General features: G+C 40.1%; 2 protein-coding genes, 2 long non-coding RNA genes and 9 other non-coding genes across 21 annotated transcripts in view; 5 read left to right on the top strand and 8 right to left on the bottom strand.

Annotated features, from left to right (window-relative positions):
• Positions 1-3,882, top strand: part of LOC144002872 (glutamate receptor ionotropic, NMDA 1) — a 39,840-nt gene extending 35,958 nt beyond the window's left edge. For 8 of the 9 annotated variants that reach the window (XM_077498512.1, XM_077498516.1, XM_077498514.1 and 5 more), the window contains one exon: positions 2,183-3,882. In XM_077498512.1, coding sequence (XP_077354638.1) covers positions 2,183-2,251 — 69 coding nt within the window. In that variant the 3' untranslated portion in view covers positions 2,252-3,882. The remainder of the gene's footprint in view (positions 1-2,182) is intronic. The other variant, XM_077498518.1, reaches the window with a different exon arrangement.
• Positions 3,883-4,033: 151 nt separating this feature from the next.
• Positions 4,034-8,389, top strand: LOC144002873 (galactosylceramide sulfotransferase-like). Its single transcript, XM_077498521.1, has 3 exons — positions 4,034-4,265; positions 4,708-4,847; positions 6,652-8,389. Exons 1-3 carry the CDS (start codon positions 4,161-4,163, stop codon positions 7,811-7,813), a joined length of 1,407 nt encoding a protein of 468 aa, XP_077354647.1. The 5' UTR covers positions 4,034-4,160; the 3' UTR covers positions 7,814-8,389.
• A 2,207-nt stretch (positions 8,390-10,596) lies between these two features.
• trnag-gcc (transfer RNA glycine (anticodon GCC)) lies at positions 10,597-10,667 on the bottom strand. The gene has a single exon. It is a non-coding gene; the product is annotated as a tRNA-Gly (tRNA).
• A 183-nt stretch (positions 10,668-10,850) lies between these two features.
• Positions 10,851-10,921, bottom strand: trnag-gcc (transfer RNA glycine (anticodon GCC)). The gene has a single exon. It is a non-coding gene; the product is annotated as a tRNA-Gly (tRNA).
• A 210-nt stretch (positions 10,922-11,131) lies between these two features.
• Positions 11,132-11,203, top strand: trnad-guc (transfer RNA aspartic acid (anticodon GUC)). The gene has a single exon. It is a non-coding gene; the product is annotated as a tRNA-Asp (tRNA).
• Positions 11,204-11,417: 214 nt separating this feature from the next.
• Positions 11,418-11,488, bottom strand: trnag-gcc (transfer RNA glycine (anticodon GCC)). Its single transcript has one exon. It is a non-coding gene; the product is annotated as a tRNA-Gly (tRNA).
• Positions 11,489-11,879: 391 nt separating this feature from the next.
• On the top strand, positions 11,880-11,951 carry trnad-guc (transfer RNA aspartic acid (anticodon GUC)). The gene has a single exon. It is a non-coding gene; the product is annotated as a tRNA-Asp (tRNA).
• Positions 11,952-12,391: 440 nt separating this feature from the next.
• trnag-gcc (transfer RNA glycine (anticodon GCC)) lies at positions 12,392-12,462 on the bottom strand. Its single transcript has one exon. It is a non-coding gene; the product is annotated as a tRNA-Gly (tRNA).
• Positions 12,463-12,881: 419 nt separating this feature from the next.
• On the bottom strand, positions 12,882-12,953 carry trnae-cuc (transfer RNA glutamic acid (anticodon CUC)). The gene has a single exon. It is a non-coding gene; the product is annotated as a tRNA-Glu (tRNA).
• A 411-nt stretch (positions 12,954-13,364) lies between these two features.
• On the bottom strand, positions 13,365-13,436 carry trnae-cuc (transfer RNA glutamic acid (anticodon CUC)). Its single transcript has one exon. It is a non-coding gene; the product is annotated as a tRNA-Glu (tRNA).
• Positions 13,437-13,518: 82 nt separating this feature from the next.
• On the top strand, positions 13,519-14,890 carry LOC144002378 (uncharacterized). The gene is made up of 3 exons (XR_013278719.1): positions 13,519-13,821; positions 14,262-14,492; positions 14,766-14,890. It is a non-coding gene; the product is annotated as an uncharacterized LOC144002378 (long non-coding RNA).
• A 294-nt stretch (positions 14,891-15,184) lies between these two features.
• LOC144002379 (uncharacterized) lies at positions 15,185-16,801 on the bottom strand. Its single transcript, XR_013278720.1, has 3 exons — positions 16,142-16,801; positions 15,686-15,772; positions 15,185-15,604 (listed from the first exon to the last, which is right to left on the bottom strand). It is a non-coding gene; the product is annotated as an uncharacterized LOC144002379 (long non-coding RNA).
• Positions 16,730-16,801, bottom strand: trnae-cuc (transfer RNA glutamic acid (anticodon CUC)). The gene has a single exon. It is a non-coding gene; the product is annotated as a tRNA-Glu (tRNA).
• Positions 16,802-17,190: the final 389 nt, after the last annotated feature.

The following is a 17,190-nucleotide window of genomic DNA, read 5'->3' on the forward strand; positions in this document are numbered from 1 at the left end:
GTATTAGGGCCTCACTGAAAAAAAAAAAAAAAAAAGGTAATACTAAGTCAACAAAGTCACAAAATTAGACACTACATCAGTCCTTCTCAAAAATGAGTGGTGTGCCATGTCAACAGGAACGTTGTATTCATTTATTTATTTATTTATTTATTTATTTATTTATTTTCGGTTTAGTATAATCAAGTGAAATTGCATATTCACTACAGTATGTAGGTTTTATTTATTTATTTTTGCTGTAGTAGAATAACATAAAATTGCACATTCACTACAGTAGGTGGAAGTGGCGCTTCCCTTGTCATAGTATGTGCAGAGAGTAGAAAAAAAATGTTATTCAGCAGATTTATATTTCATTCTTTTAATAGGGCTATGATCTGCTGAGGCGTAACTATCCTCCTGACTACCAGGAAAAGAAAATATTGTCCAATCATGTTTATTTTGATATTCCCCAATCTTTGTGAAGTAACTGTAATACTGCAAAAGAAATTTTTGAAAAAAAAAAACATTTTTATTTTTAAAGTTATGATGTGTCCACTACAGAGGACATTTTTTTTTTTAAACTTAAATGCTAGGCTCAAATACAGTTAAAATAATTCAAACAATACTTTGTGTTCTTAAAAGTCTTATAGAAAACATGCTAACAACATTTAAAGCCTATATTTGTTCAATAAAAAGTGTTATACACTTACTTTTCCTCTTCACTAAAAAGTGCTTTCACTGAGGGAAGCCATTTTCTTTTATGATGCAGTCAATAGTAGCAAAGCCCCACCCCTATACATTTGGTATCATTGGAAAGCTCTGAATGTCCTCTATAGAGCACAAAAGGAGTTAATTCAATCATATGCACTGAGTGGGAGATGTTCAGGTTTAAAAATGTCCACTACAGAGGACACATTTGAATTGCTGGTAGTCAGGAGGCTATAACAATTTCCTTTTATATATAAATTATACGATTTACAGTCCGGAGAGAGTTGAGATGGCGCAAAAATATTTTCTTCTTCTTGTGGGGATGGGACAGTGTCGGTTATAAATTCTCGTAGGTCTGGAAAATGTGAGCAATGTGGAAGCCTCAGAGGAGACATGTTTGCTGAAATGATGTCATTTCGTCTTACGGAACTCGCAGACGTGTCAAGCATGGACCAAGCTTCAGTCGTCAGTTGGTAGTGACCCGGTTATCGATGATTTCGTTGCCGTTGAAGTCACAATATTCAGAGAGAAAAAAAACAAAAAAAACAAGATAAACTTGAATGTAATTTTCACAACACAATAAAATCCAAATCAACATCAATTTGAATAGTTCAGTGTAATCTGTAAATGTTTGTGGGCGAACCAAACTGAAATCTCGTCATCAAGTGTCGGAAAAAATATATTCCGTCGCTAGAGAGAAACGACAGCGCCACTCAGCAGGGTATATTTATTTTCGCATGGAAATTTTTACATTGACGTAAAAAAAAAAATGCCCCCCCCCCTCACTTTTTCTTTTTTGTGTTGCCCTAATACGCCTTCATATTTCTGCACGTGGCTTCAAGTTTTATATGATCAGCGTTCCATAATTAAGTACAAAAGAATATATATTTTATGATTGGATTTTTCTCTCAGGTTTTGCAAATCAGAAAAGCATTAACACTGAAAAATACAACCTGCGGCTGTCGGGCCACATTCTCGAGGCAAAAATCAATCAAGCAAAATCCCTGTTGCCATAGCAACTAGCAGCCTGCATGGAAACCAAGTCTTCCTGCTCCTCTCTATAATTCACTCCACTCTGCTTTAGACGAAGTGTTCAGTGGTAACGTGATGGTTCGGCCGCAACAGCACTTTGAAATCAACCCTAAAATGACATTTTTCTCTTCCTGGGCTGTTAAAACACAAGAAATGCTACCCAAAAAAAAACTATGTGGTGAGAGTAAAATCATCCTTTGAAGACATGATTCAAATGTGCTGTTGTCTTGGCTCAGGTGAAGCGTCTGCTCCCAACTGGCCCACCTCAGGCACAAAAAGTCGAAAACAAAACTGATCAGCCTGAGAGGGGTTAGAAAACCTTGCTGTAGTATTGAAATGCATTTCGATCTAAACATGTCATGATTATTATGATACCACAACTCCACATTTTTTTATTTTTTTTTTTGTGAACAGGAAATGACAACCTGGTGTGTTCTACCCTCCCATTTTCTCTCCATCTCTGCAGCAGTACCCACCCACTGACATCACGGGACAACTCAATTTGTCTGACCCGTCCGTCAGCACTGTGGTGTAGGGAGCATGACCCCCACCCACCAGCCCCACCCCCACCTAAAGGAGAGAGGAAAGAAGAAGAGGAAGGTGATTGGTCTCGCTCATCCTTTTCACCGCCGGCCAGTTGGAGGAACTGAAGACGTGGCACTCAACTCGCACCTTTCTGACCAGTCAGGATTTTTTCTGACCACACAGGTAGACGTTTGTAGGCTGCCTGAGCACGCACAGAGCCATCCGAATCACACATAAGTTTTCTTATTATGTATAGTACTTAACTTAATCTTTGTTTCCTGTCATTTTGCCAACATAGCCTTTGTCGTTTATTCCGATTTTCTTACCTGCCTCATATCTTTCTGACGTGTTTAGTTACAATAATGAATAAGCCAGTTTTAAGACCAGTACTGTATCATATCACTTCCAAGTAGATAAACCACTGTAAAGTTTTTTTTTTTTTGTGGCCTAATCCTGCAATATGTGTCCAGTAAGGAATTGTTTGTGTGACCTTACGCAATTTAAGAATAGTTTCAATTTTATTGACTTCATCGGGGTCGCTACTAAAGAGCCGAATGATAATTATATGATTAATCATGAAAGCATGTGCGTGTGTTTGATCTATTTGTATTTGAATGTCACTTTGTCATGTAATAGTTTATAGTTCTGACTCTTTGTAAACTGCATCTGTCCCTCTTTAGTTGTCCACTAAAATGCCCAACGCATGTTGTTCAATGACACTTCACATTTCCTGGAAGCATTTCTTTTTTTGCAGCCCGATGCTGTAAGCCATGTTGTTTTTTTGGGCCTGCCCTCTGTCTTCCTCTCTCCCGCTGCAGTCTCTCTCTTTTCCGGTCTCGAAAGGGTTGCATCAAAAGGCCGGGTTTTTTCAGCCAACCAGCACTCAATCTTTGGTGAAAAAACCTTCCTCGGTCAGGGCTCGAGGTCGTTGCCGGGGAACTTTTTTCATGAAGGAGCCTGAGGGAATTTGAAGCAAATTGCTGAAGCTTGCAAGCGTTGGTTGGATGCAAAAACAGGCCTTTTCCCAGTTTCTGGAGCTGAGAAACCAACTGCCGTCCGTGGTGTCCGCCACCAAAAAAAAAGCACTTTACGCTGAGAGGGCATTTCCAAACTGTTTCAAAAGACGCGATGACATAAAATCACAATAACTTGTTTCTTTTTATTGTTATCATTCTGCACTGTTAGACACTAACTTAAAGCTCCGATTGATTTTTAGATGTTGTAACACTTTGCACAATCACATGGTGCCAAACACGCTTTTAACAATTTGCTCTGGCCTGCATGCTGACATGTTATTTACCACTTCTATACTACTTTTTTCTTTCTTTTTTTCCCAGACATGTGTTGTTGTTACTGTGGATTTGAAATGAATGATGCACTTCAACTGAATGAAGTAATAATAAGAGGTTTAGTCGATAGGGATATGGAACTTGTATAGCGTGCTTGTGTTACGATTGCTGCTGAGAATGTCTTTTGCTACTTATCAACGCACACTTGCACACGCGAACATGCACACATTGTGTTATACAGGCATGCAAACACGCTTAATATACGGTTATGAACTCTTTGATTTCTTCTCCTAATTCAGTGAAACGTTTTGTTAATAGAATTGTAAATAAAATGTACTTGCAAGTCCCCAAATTCTGTTTTGAAATTATTTTTTTGATCCATCCATCGATTGTCTGATTGTATCCTGCTCAGGGAGCCAGTCCCAACTAAATATTTGAATGATTTTTAATTTTTTTTTTAGGAATATGAATATCCATCCATCCATTTTCTTGACCGCTTATTCCTCACAAGGGTCGCGGGGGGTGCTGGCGCCTATCTCAGCTGGCTCTGGGCAGTAGGCGGGGGACACCCTGGACTGGTTGCCAGCCAATCGCAGGGCACATGATTGAGACAAAATAGGAAGGAGGAGCATGCGGTTCTCAGTCACTCTCTCTCAGCCAATCAGGACAAAGCAGGATTCTTTGACTTGTTTTGTCACTCACGACCTCCTGATATGTGTCAATGCTCATCTTCAGGTAAATTCATGTCTGTTCTTATGGCGAACTCTAGCCATTATACTGTAATATATAATAAAATAACAATTAATAGCTTCCTTCCAGGCAAATGGGCATACTCTGTACATATTGTAACGAGGCATTGTTTACATTAAAGGTGACAGGATACCTAGAATTATCACCAAGGGAGACATCGTGGAACAAAATGTCTATTTGTCAATAGCCGAAACAAACTTTTGATGCCTATTTTGGGTATTTTAACATGATATAAAGTCATTATATTGTGTGGTGTGAAATGTGACTCTTGCCATTCCCAACTATAAATATGTTTCAAGTGTAAACATCATTGAGCTCATGGTACTCTCCTTTCTCTATTCCTTTATCTCTCCTGGCTTTGCTCCCCTTATTTGTTTTAAACACCTATCACTATTATATTCCTGTCTATTTTCAAATGTCCTTTCAGGTTCTTCTATTGGACTTAAAGAGGTTGTATATGGCAAGAAACAAATGTTGTGCTGTAAAGCGAGGACTCATCCTTTGGTTGCTATTGATCATCATATTTCTACTATATTGCTTGATGTTGCCAAGCCAAGTGACAATCAGGTAATGTTGGCGTAAAATATATTGTGTTTTACTAATAGAAGCAAAACATGAAAATTGTACAAATATGCTTTGAACGCTTTAATGTAAAATTATAGCCTACTTTTTTTTTATGTATAGCCTTTGTTGTACACTTTAATCACAAGTCGTTAAATGAAAAGCATTGGACTTTGCATCGTTGTAATTTGATTTGTGAGAATTATTTTGATTTCAAAATGTGAGGAAATGTCGTTTGACTTCTATACAATCTGCCTGGTTTGTATGCAAAGGAAGCATTTGCATTGCGTTTCATTGCGAAAATATCAGAAAGGCCCGAATCGAATGTTCTGACTTTTTAGGCATTAGATTAGCTATATTTTGTTTTAGTTTTTGAAATTTCAATTTCATCATAAATAAAATCTCTTTTCTTCATTGAAAATTAATTGATATGCGATAAATACGTCCCAGCTCCCCCAAAAAAACACATCAACACGTTTTTGTTTTTTTGTTTTTTTTACAGGTATGTCTGTGTCGTGCTCCTTATTGTAGAGCAATGCTGTCACCTAGTGGTATTTAATCAGTATTACTCAATTTAACAGTAGCGGGGTTTACATTGAGCCATGTATTCCGATTAAAGGCTGAATCCGAGAGGCCAAACGGAATGAAAATGCTCTATATAAACACCTCGATCGCAATGAAAAGGGTGAACCCGAATGGAATTTCAATCGGAATCACAGGGGTGGGATACTCCTTTCTTCAATCCCAACGAGCGTCATACGCTTCATTTGGAATGGAGAGGATGCGTGCGGCAACGCGCATGCTCTGTCTGGACGTAAATGCGTCATGACGTTGTTGTTTCCACCCACTAAAATGGCGGCGTCTCCCCAGAGCTTGTCTTCGAGGGGAGAACTTGTTTTTAAGTACTTTAAACTTGTTTTTGTATCAATATGTTGCTTCAATAAAAGTGTTAACACTTTCAAAACTACTGTGCTGAATGACGAATTAACTCCATCTTGATAATTCACGTGATCGATGTCCGTGCTTCCCGGGACTGATCTGATTAGACGGGGTCCGGGCAGCATGTAAAAGGCAGATAGGAATGGATCATGGCCCATGTAAACAGGTCACCAGAGATCTTCATTCGGAATAATTTCAGTCGCATCACTAGCCTGCTTCCTTCAACTCAACTGTTGTATTTGTTTCTTAACAATGTTTGTGGGTCATGTGACCCGCTCTAATGTTTAATTATAAAAAAAATAAAAATAAAATAAAAAATCACATGATGCAATGTAATTAACATTCACTGCCTTTGACAAGTATACTTGTCAATTGTATTTTTTAGAGCGGTGCTAAATGGGGGCGAATCTGAGCATGCTCCACTGTAAATATCAAACTTGGAAACAACTTTACTGATGCCCAACCAGCGGTAGATGACATCATTGCCCCATTTTATAGGAAATAAACACAGTTTCAGAGTCCATGGGAGAAATGGCTGTATTTTGGCAAACCTACATTTTTCTGCTGTCAATTATAAAAGAACGGGACGGGACAAAAAGTAGGGAGTCTATTCTGTTATTTGGTAGATTCGGTTTATATATAATTATTGAATGTAATATCACGTGAGTATTGGAAATGTAAAAATTTTCTATAATGACTGGCAGTGAATGAGTTAAACAAAAATGAAGGGGAAAGAAACAGAGGCGGTTTCATTCTCCCCCCCCCCTTAGATTTTCTATCAGTGTCAATTTGACCTGAAACATAACAAGATGGAAAAAAAATCAAATTTAACAGGATGTCTGTGTAAAAGAGGCTTGTCATTTCCTTCCAGAGGTTCCAAAGAAGGCACGTGCGCCCTCAACCTGGCCAAACCACTCAACAAGAACCTCCCCCGGCCTCCTCGAAGGCCCCAGATGGACACGTGCTCTCCCTCGGTGAACATCATGTTCATGAAGACGCACAAAACGGCCAGCAGCACACTCCTCAACATCCTCTTCCGCTTCGGGGAAAAACACAAACTCAAGTTCGCGTTCCCCGACGGCCGCAACGACTTCTTCTACCCGGCGCCCTTCCGCCGCTGGCAAGTGAAAAGCTACCGACCGGGCGAATGCTTCAACGTCGTTTGCAACCACATGCGCTTCCGCCACGGCGAGGTGGCGGCGCTGTTGCCCCCCGACGCCACCTATGTCACCGTCCTGCGCAACCCGGCCCGCCTTCTGGAGTCGGCCTTCCACTACTACCGCAGGGCCGTGCCCCTCACCTGGCGCATCGGTGGCGGCGACAAACTGGAGGAGTTCCTCAGGAGTCCTCGGACCTACTACAGGCCTGACGCCTACAACGCCTTCTACCTGAAGAACTTGCTCTCATTCGACTTGGGCTTGGACAACAACCTGGAGGCGGACCACGCCGACGTGACGGAGGCCATTCGGAGTCTGTCCCGAAAGTTCCACCTCGTGCTCATCGCGGAATACTTTGACGAGTCGCTGATCCTGCTGAAGGAGGCGCTGTGCTGGAGCACGGAGGACATTTTGTACTTCAAACTCAACGCTCGCGCCAGCTCGTCCGTCGCCCGTCTGACCCCGGAGTCCCGGGCCAGGGCTTTGGCGTGGAATGGCGCCGACTGGAGGCTCTACCGACACTTCAACGCCACCTTGTGGGACAAGGTGGAGGCGTACGGGCGGGAGAGGATGGCGCGCGACGTGACCGAGCTCCGGCGGAGGAACGCGGAGATGAGAGCGCTGTGCTTAGACGGCGGGGAGGCGGTGGAGGCGCCGCGCATCAGGGACCGCCGCTTTCTGCCCTGGCAGCCTCTGGGAGGGACGTCCATCTTGGGATATAACTTGAGGAGAGACATCTGTCCCGAGTTGAGGAGCACGTGTGAGAAGATGCTCACGCCAGAAATACAATACTTGGCGGATTTCGGGGTCAGCCTTTGGCTTACGAGACTCTGGGGGTGGTTGAAAGATGCTATCTACTCAGGCCCGACCAATTAAGTTCAACAAATAAACTACACAGCAAAATCGTCAGTGTTAACTCAACACTTATAGAGTTGAATTTAACGCTTCAGAAGTGTCTATAATCATATATATGAAAGTGTTTGTTTTTTTTACACTGTGATGGTGTTAAAACAACTCTGATCATAGTTGAAACTAACACTGTTCGGTGTTGATTTAACACGAGACTACTGTCACTGTGTAGTGCTAAAGTCTGACTTTTTTTTAACGCTCAAGATGACTTGCTTTCATTAATACTAGAAATGTTAATATTAACTACAGTAAATATTTAACTCAGGTAGGAAGGCATAAAACTTACAGTGTCATTTTAAACTCTCAGTTCTTTATCAGCCACTATATTCAAGATTATTACATTTTATAAAAGTCCCCACATTAGTAGTTAAAGTGAAAATATATGTGCAGGCGTGAAGGTGGAGCTTAATTACCTATAGACATCATCTGGACATCAACTATGAAAAATGTTAAAATTATAAATGTAAAATATTTATATACCTGTGTAAATATCATTCCTGTAATTCATACCCCATTGTTGTTGTAAGTGTGAAGAGACAAAAAAAAAAAGTCATTTTATTCATATTATATATATATATATATATATATATATATATATATATATATATATATATATATATATATATATATATATATATATATATATATATATATATACACATTTTTTTTTTAATTTATAATCCCATCTGCCAAATATTGGAATCGACATAAAAAAAATAAAATAAAATAAAAACTGAAGTTTTTGTTGTATTCACATTGTACAATAAGGTGCTGTATTTCAAAGTACAGCGTTGTACGTACTTTTGGTCCAAGTTGAACTTTGACTGACAAGTTTTTAATGCATTTCATTGAAATGAATTGAATTGTGTTACGTGTTTTAAATAAATCTAAATAGCAATAAATAAATAAATAAAAGAGTCCATCCATCCATTTTCTTATCCGCTTTTCCTCACAAGAGTCGCCGAGGTGCTGGAGCCTATCCCGGATAGCTTCGGGCAGTATAGGCGGGGGTGCACCCTGAGCTGGTTGCCAGCCAATCCAGGAAGTAAAAGAGTCAGTTACGGTAAATATTTGTGAGGACAAATACTTCCTAGAGACCCCATGAGTGAAGTGGGTGAAAACATTTAGATTGGTATATAACCGACATTTTACTGTCGGTTATTCTGCATATATTTCCCTTTGGGATCGGTTAATGTCGCTCGGTAATTTGGCTCAGACCACGAACGCGGGTCGGGGGGTGGTTAATTATGGGGGTCCGGGGGTATATTTCAGTGCGACGCCATCATGTTTTAAATATTGTGGTAGGTTATAATAATTTCACGTAATAAACGTAAAGTGTCCGCACGTACATGACGAATGTTACGACAGTGACGTAATATTCATACATTGCAGTACATAACCAGTACAAAATAAATGTACAACAATTTAACATTCAAGCATATATATACATGTATTCAACATAATAACACATTTTAATAGAATGAGAGCACATAACTTAACAGTCGAAACTTGTCATTTGTTTTCATTTACAAGTTTATTCAAGTATGTTATTACATTTCCGTGTCATTTAATTTGTGTGGGGGCACGTTTTAATGGGCTGATTTGAAGGGGGGACGCTTGTTGCATTCGTTTGTATAATGCAACTTGTTTATCTGTTGATATCTATGGGTGATACACAGCATGTTGCATGCCCACATTTCACGGCAGGGGTTTGTATTAGCTTAATATGTCGTCTCTACTGCGATTCAGAGACGACTAGAAGTCCAATTACGGAAGTCCTGCCCGTTGTGCGTCGTCACTACTAGGCCTCAAATGAAAGCTTTAAATGAGAGGGGTGGGTACATACTTTTGACTTGTTCTCAAGTTTATTTAAATCAATTATCTGTAGGTATGTACAGTAACATTGACAAACTGGGTAGATAAGGCCTGGTGAAGTGTACGTCACAAATTGTATTGGCCCCAGTGTCGGTGTAGTGTGGCCAATGCTGACACCTGCTGGATGTAAACAACTTTGCAGGTGGCGTTTTACGACTCACGACACCATTTTAGCTAGTTGTATCTTATTATGCTGTACTATTTTATGCCTTAGTATAACAAATACAATTCATATCTTAAAATGTAAAAATTATAGTCAGTAAAGAAGTGTGAACAGAATATAGACCACCTTTCCCAACCAGGTGGTAATGTACATTTGGGGCATGTATGTTCCACTCCAAAACAATTTAGCAAGTTTTTGCATAATGGCAACTGTTTCAAGAAGAAGGAACATTTATGTTGCAGCTGAAGTTGTTCCCATGATTTAAGGCTTCATCCCCTATTGGTAAGTGATAAATAAGATGTACTAAATAAGATTTACTATGTTATACGTGAGGCAATATTATTTATTCTTTTTAGTTAACAAAATTGCTAAGCTAGCTAGTATTTAGTAAACAGTGGAAACGCTCTAGACTCTTTGGCTGTTAACACATGTAATGTTTTCTTTTAACTCTTTTTCTGTCTTTTCAAACGATATTTCAGCAACAGATTTTGGCTAATTTTACAGATTATTATTTTTTTTTTTCCACATTATGATCTAATTAACACATCTCGCTGTATCGTAATATTAACAGCTTATGTCTACTATATAACTTGTAAATTAAAAAGGAGTGTCTTACAACATAACTTGCCCTTGTGCAAAGGAACTGCTACATCGAAACCCCCACTTGATGGGGAAAAAAGTACAAAATGACATAAATGTTGAAAACTATTGCTGCATTGGCCGGGAATCGAACCCGGGCCTCCCGCGTGGCAGGCGAGAATTCTACCACTGAACCACCAATGCTTACAGCTGTGTCTGTTTTGTGTCATGTGCATAGCATGTGTCAGAGGCCACAGCTGGCTCGGTAACGTGATGCTAAAGCTAACTAACGTTTGTCATAAATTGTGACCCTACGTTGAAACCACACTTTATCAAAATAGTACAAAACCAGTTTTAGCACTGTAATAGAAAAATAAAAAAAGCTTTTGCATTGGCCGGGAATCGAACCCGGGCCTCCCGCGTGGCAGGCGAGAATTCTACCACTGAACCACCAATGCTTGAGAACCTGCTGTTTACAGTAGCATATTTGAAAGTAAAGCTGCGCCTGAAGTGTTTTGTCAATCACATTAAGTGACCAAAGCAAGCATTTCGGATTGGATTTAGTTTCGGGGGTTTAGTTTAAAGCTGGTCTAAAATATAAAGAGCACCTACAATTCATGCAAGTCATGCTACCTTACATAAAAGCATTTTCAGGCGGATGCCTTCACTCCTCGTTAGTATAGTGGTGAGTATCCCCGCCTGTCACGCGGGAGACCGGGGTTCGATTCCCCGACGGGGAGGTTTGTTTTTTTTTTTTTTTTTAACTCATTTCATAACTCAACTCAACTGTATTTATATAGCGCTTTCAAACAGCCTGAGACGAAATTGATCAAAAAGCAGGAATTGGATTTGTTGTAGGAAGTGAAAGCTTTTGGTATCTGTTAATAGGGTTACTCAGGGTAGGGTTAACAATCGAAGCTTAAAAAAAGAAAAAAAAAAGAAAAATAATTTCTTTGCATTGGCCGGGAATCGAACCCGGGCCTCCCGCGTGGCAGGCGAGAATTCTACCACTGAACCACCAATGCTTGAGAACAGACCTCCACAAGTAGCAATTTAAAGGCAGAGTTTTGCCTGGAGCAGGAAATGCGATTGTTGGTCACCGTAAAATAGCCAAAGCAAGGTTTTTTAGTTAAAGTTGGTTAAAAACAAAGAGTATCAACACTTCTGGCACCTCCCCCAGAGCAAAACAAAGAGCAGCCACATTTCTGGCACCTCCCCCACGGCAAGCAAGAATGGAACCACTACACGGAACCACCAGTGCTTACTTTTTCACCCATTCTGCAGTTTATACATAATCCTTAACCCCTCCCCATACCATACCTACATGACATCGTGGTCCAAAAAATATTACAAATTGTAAACCCTGCGCTAGATGCACTGTAGTACATAAAGTCATATCCCGGCCAGTGCACTCACTCCTCGTTAGTATAGTGGTGAGTATCCCCGCCTGTCACGCGGGAGACCGGGGTTCGATTCCCCGACGGGGAGATGTGTTTTTTTTGTTTGTTTGTTTTTTTCATCTTTTCTGCACCCTAATGCTGCTTATTTTTCCACTCATGCCAGATTTTACGAACCCTAAACCTAACCCTCACACTGTCTGGCCTTTGAATGCGTTTCAGTTTAGGGGGGTCTTAGCAAGAGCAAGCTCATGCTAAAGAGCAGCTTTACCTCTTATCTTCTAGTAAGTTTATTTAAAGGTTTGTTGTATTAATTTTGCCCTTGATGGTATGGATGGATTTAGATATTAACAAAATTGATGAACAAACATATGTGACCAGGCCAGAACAAAGTATAGCATTGGAAACCCTAACCCTCTCTGAATTGATTTATTAATTTTTTCCTTTTCAGTCTTTTGTCCACGTGCTTTCGATAATGGAAAAAAAAAAAGTGCAAATCAGGTGTGCACTGCAGATGTTAAAAGAAGTTGTTGCATTGGCCGGGAATCGAACCCGGGCCTCCCGCGTGGCAGGCGAGAATTCTACCACTGAACCACCAATGCTTGTTGACTGACATCTACCTCATGCGTATATAAAGTGCAGCTGGGCCAAAATGTTCCAAAGTAGGTGTCATGTCTTGGATTTTGTTCAGTTCGGGTTTATAAATGACCACACCCCCCCTACCCTTTGACCCTACATAAAATACGTCTAACTTCCAGAAGTGTCAAGTTCAAAAACTCAGATTGTGTGATCATGGGTTTGAAAGTTGTCAGGGTTTCAAGGTAGGCTTTTCAAGGAGAGCTTTCTAATAGTGGTTACAAAATTGAGTTATAAAAAAAAAAAAGTATCTCACTTTATAGACTACTTTGGAATGGCTTTCAAGCCTTTTCAAACAAGTAGAGTTATAAAAAAAAAAAAGTCTCTCACTTTATAGACTACTTTGGAATGGCTTTCAAGCCTTTTCAAACAAGTAAAAACAGACTTCCCTGACCGGGAATCGAACCCGGGCCGCGGCGGTGAGAGCGCCGAATCCTAACCACTAGACCACCAGGGACTCTGCTGTGGGAGGTTTAAAATGTTAATACATTCATTCTCAAACCAGCTTAGGAAGGAACTAAATATTGAATGCATGTTAAGAAAAGATCTGGAAATGTGGAGTGATTTGGCTTTATATGGAATCATACGGAATCATATTGAGTGATGCTTCAGCGGTATGGAGTAAAATGGAATGATATGCAAGGATATGGAGTAGAATTTTTAACTTTTGAACACTGGTAGAAATAAGGTGAAAGGTTTTACAGTTCAAGTCGCTCAGAAGTGGAAATTTGTCAGGGTTTCAAAGTAGGATTTCAAAGGAGAGCTTTCTAACAATGGTTTTAAAAAAGTTTGAGTAAAAAAAAAATTAGCACACTTCAGAGACTACTTTGAAACGGCTTAAAGCCTTTTCAAACAAATAAAAAGAAAGTTCCCTGACCGGGAATCGAACACGGGCCGCGGCGGTGAGAGCGCCGAATCCTAACCACTAGACCACCAGGGACTCTATGGGTGGTGTTTTAAAATTTAATACAGTAATGAACAAAGCAGCTTTTTTATGCGTGTGACATTTTCCTACATCATGTGTATAGGTCGCTTGCACATGTCGTCACTTCCGCCTCGGATTTCTCGTAGTCGCCATGCTGGGTGGCCTCCATTTACGTAGCGATTCGGTCTAACACGTATCTATCACGTTTGTTTTCTGCGTTTAAAATGGTACATTGTTGCTGCATCGTTGGCTGTTCGAACAAAGCCAAGGGGGAAAATGGTCGGTCTTTTTTCCGAATTCCGAAAATAATTAGGAACCAGGGCCTGGAGACAGAGGAGTGCGGACTCCGGAGGGAAGTCGTTACTTTGGGCTCGTGTGTGCAGCGATCACTTTGTGAGCGGTAAGCTTGTTTACCTTTATTTAATGCATGAGGATTAATAACGTTTCGACCGCCCATATATGGGCAAGTTGCTTATGTTTTGGATTCATGAGCAAGCAAGTTCGGTAGTACAAGCTGGCTAGCGGACGTTAGCCGAAAGCTAACTTCGAACATTTTCACCCAAGTAGTGCCAGTGCAAAGTGTTTACTGCTGAAATTGGATTGATTAGTCTTGGGCTTTTAATGCCGATAACATGTTTTTTGGTGGCAAAATGTAAACTTGGAAAAAAAAGAGACAGAAGGGGCTGATGCAAGAAAACAGACCCCCGGGGGTGATGCAAGAAAACAGACCCCAGGTAGCCTACACATCATGCTAAAGAACTTATTCACGGCCACCCTACTGCGGTAAAATAACCAGTCTTTCCATATTTTATTTGTTTATATATTTGTTTATTTTAACAGGTCGCCCTGCGCCCGTTTTTCTGTCCAATCATCCCGACTGGGCTCCAACATTAAAGTTGGGTCCCAAGTGACAACATCTATGTCTCAGCCCAGTCGGTGCCAAGATATGAACGTGCACAGGAGAGACAAGCAAAGAAAAGACGACTCGAAGTGGCAGAGTTTGTTGCAGTTATGCAGCCAGATGGCTCCAGTAACCTGTACCCTCAAGTACTGCTGACATCATTGACTCTGGTATGCCACTCAGAATTCATTACATGATATATTGTATGCATGAGTGAATGTATGTGTTTGTTTGTGTGTGTACACGCACCTTATATTTTAGAGACATTTGGAAGTGTTTATAGAAATAAGTATTTGCCTGTAGCAATGTTCATACATTAAAAAATGCAACAAAATGTGTACATTTCTTTTACACTGACAAAAAAACTATACTACTTTACTATATTAAACCTATTACTGGTACCGTATTTTTTTGTGATTTTTTTTCTTTATTTTTTTCTTTAGGGATCTCATGCCACACCGACTTGATTGCCAATGACATGATGGAAACGAGGGCGAGCATCAAAGCATTGGAGGAGGACAACATGCGACTGTTTGTTTGGCGCTAATAAAGGCAGCGTTTATACAAATTCTATTGTTGGGTTTGTTTACAAAGCTATACATAATACAAATGACAGGATTTGACTCAATGTGCAATATGGTCCCTCTTAAAGTAATGGCATAAATCTCTATTATTTCTAAAAGCACAAAAAATGAAGTGAATAATGATTAGATGTAGTAATTTCAGGGTTAAAAATTGAACTGTTAATTAATGTAGTTTATTTTAGCACAGGTGCCTACCATCCTGAGATGACGGTATGATGTAATGTTGATGGGGTACGCAATGACTTTCATTATGCTATGTACAGAGGAAAAAGTTGCTCTCTTTTAAATTTGTTTAATGAAAGACAAGTACCAGTACTGTGTTACAGTTTTCCCAATAATCCTTGTTTCACACTTGTCACAAAACCACTGTCCTTTTGGCAGTCTAGATTGGCACACTTCAAGTGATATCATTTGATTTTACAATCTGCTGCAGCACAAAAAACTACTTTATTCCGCATCTTTGAAGTACATGAGCAAGTGGTAGGTGACAGCGGCTGAGCAGGAACACTGGAAGTCCACTGCTGATCTAGTAAATGCTCTCCCGAGCAGTTCAGGTAAGGAGGGGACTTTGGGAAAAAAAAAACTCTGGCTTTTCCAACTGGCCAAAACGAGCGATCTGGGTGGACTCGCTCAATCACACTTTGTCCACACCACAAAGTCGCAGAAGTCCGTCCAGTTAAACTCGTCTGTGCCTGAATCTGAAAATATTACAAACATTGTAATGAAAATATGAAACATAGAATTAAATAAGAAACTACAAAAAGTAAAGCCATACATACCTGGTAATAATATTGGTGTTGTCGTGACAAGTGATGGGAATTGTTGCCATCCGGCACCAGACAGAAATTGGGTGTTGTGACAGCCTCCTTAACCGTGAGATCATAAGAAAAGCTGTCAGTATGCTCAGTAGTTACCATGAACACGTTTTATTGTACTGGAAACTGAAACTAAAAATACGTCCTCTGAGAGTGGTTAACCTTAACCATTTAGAATAAGTTGATTAAGTAACATGTAACTAGTGAAAGGGTAGCATTAAATTTAATTAAGCCACGGGGAGGCTGTGCATAGTTACTTTTTATTCTTATACGCTCTGCCATATTTGCCTGTTATCAAATTGTTAGAAAAACCACATCGGGTAAACCTAGCTGTGCATGTAAACACAATGATAACAGGAAGCCTGAGAACAAATCAACATTTTTGTGTGCAGAATTACCAACACCATGTGGTTTACTTACGTGCAACAGCAACCGTTTCTTCTGATGCGATGTTAAAGTTTACACTCTGTATCCACCCGCTTACAAAATAATTGTAAGCCTCCAGGAATTTGTTGGCGTGTTATGGAGCATGTTGTCAACACGAGGTAGGGAAAGATGTCCAGAGATGTCACATTTGGCCAGCAAGCTTTCTCCGTCAAAAAAAAAAATCACCCTTGGTCAGGACGTAATTAGGATCAATCCCGCCACACAGAGACACCTTCTGCCTGTATCGTTGTTTTTGATCTTCCGGTAAATCGTGAAAATACTGCGAAAATTACATCAGGTTGATAAGCTCTACCGTGTAACTCGCGAGTGTACCTTGTGAACCGGCGGACACCCAATATGGCGCCCGAAGGAAAAACTCCCATGATGCATTACGATGTGCAAGCGACCTATAGCTGGGCCCAAAATGGCCAATCAACTGAGAGTTGTGAGGGTTTCAAAGTCGGCTTTTCTAGGAGAACTCTCTTAACAGTGGTTACAAAATAGAGATTAAAAAAAAAAAAAGATCTCACTCTAGAGACTACTACTTTTGAAAGTTGAAAAAGCTGTCAAATAAAAACATATTTCCCTGACCGGGAATCGAACCCGGGCCGCGGCGGTGAGAGCGCCGAATCCTAACCACTAGACCACCAGGGACGCTGGTGCTAGTGATTTAAAATGTAAATACAATCGTTCTCAAACCAGTTTTGGAGGAGCCATTTAAAAAAAAAACATCCGGAAATGTGGAATGATTTGGATTTATATGGAATCATGTGGAATAATATTGAGTGACACCGAGATATGTCAAACGTTAAAAAAAAAAAAAAAAATGCACAAAATGTCCCGTTTACGTAAACATGCGCAGGAGTGATGACTACATGTTGATTTGTGATGCAGATTTGGAAGGATGTCAAAACCCACGAGTTCCTCGCACGACACGTACAGATGATAAAGCAGCATGATAACGAAAGGAACATTTCTTCAAAAAAAAAAAAATTTTTCATGTAAATTGCATTTTTCCTGGCAAGGATGACACATATAAGAAA

The sequence above is a fragment of the Festucalex cinctus genome, chromosome 15 (genome assembly GCF_051991245.1).
Source record: "Festucalex cinctus isolate MCC-2025b chromosome 15, RoL_Fcin_1.0, whole genome shotgun sequence".
NCBI classification, from domain to species: Eukaryota; Metazoa; Chordata; class Actinopteri; order Syngnathiformes; family Syngnathidae; genus Festucalex; species Festucalex cinctus.

Bases quoted from the DNA above. Each gene is read 5' to 3' on its own strand.
- LOC144002873 (XM_077498521.1), top strand. From the start codon at position 4,161: ATGCGGTTCTCAGTCACTCTCTCTCAGCCAATCAGGACAAAGCAGGAT. The intron at 4,266-4,707 runs GTAAATTCATGT...ATGTCCTTTCAG, and splicing joins GTGTCAATGCTCATCTTCAG to GTTCTTCTATTGGACTTAAA. The intron at 4,848-6,651 runs GTAATGTTGGCG...ATTTCCTTCCAG, and splicing joins CCAAGCCAAGTGACAATCAG to AGGTTCCAAAGAAGGCACGT.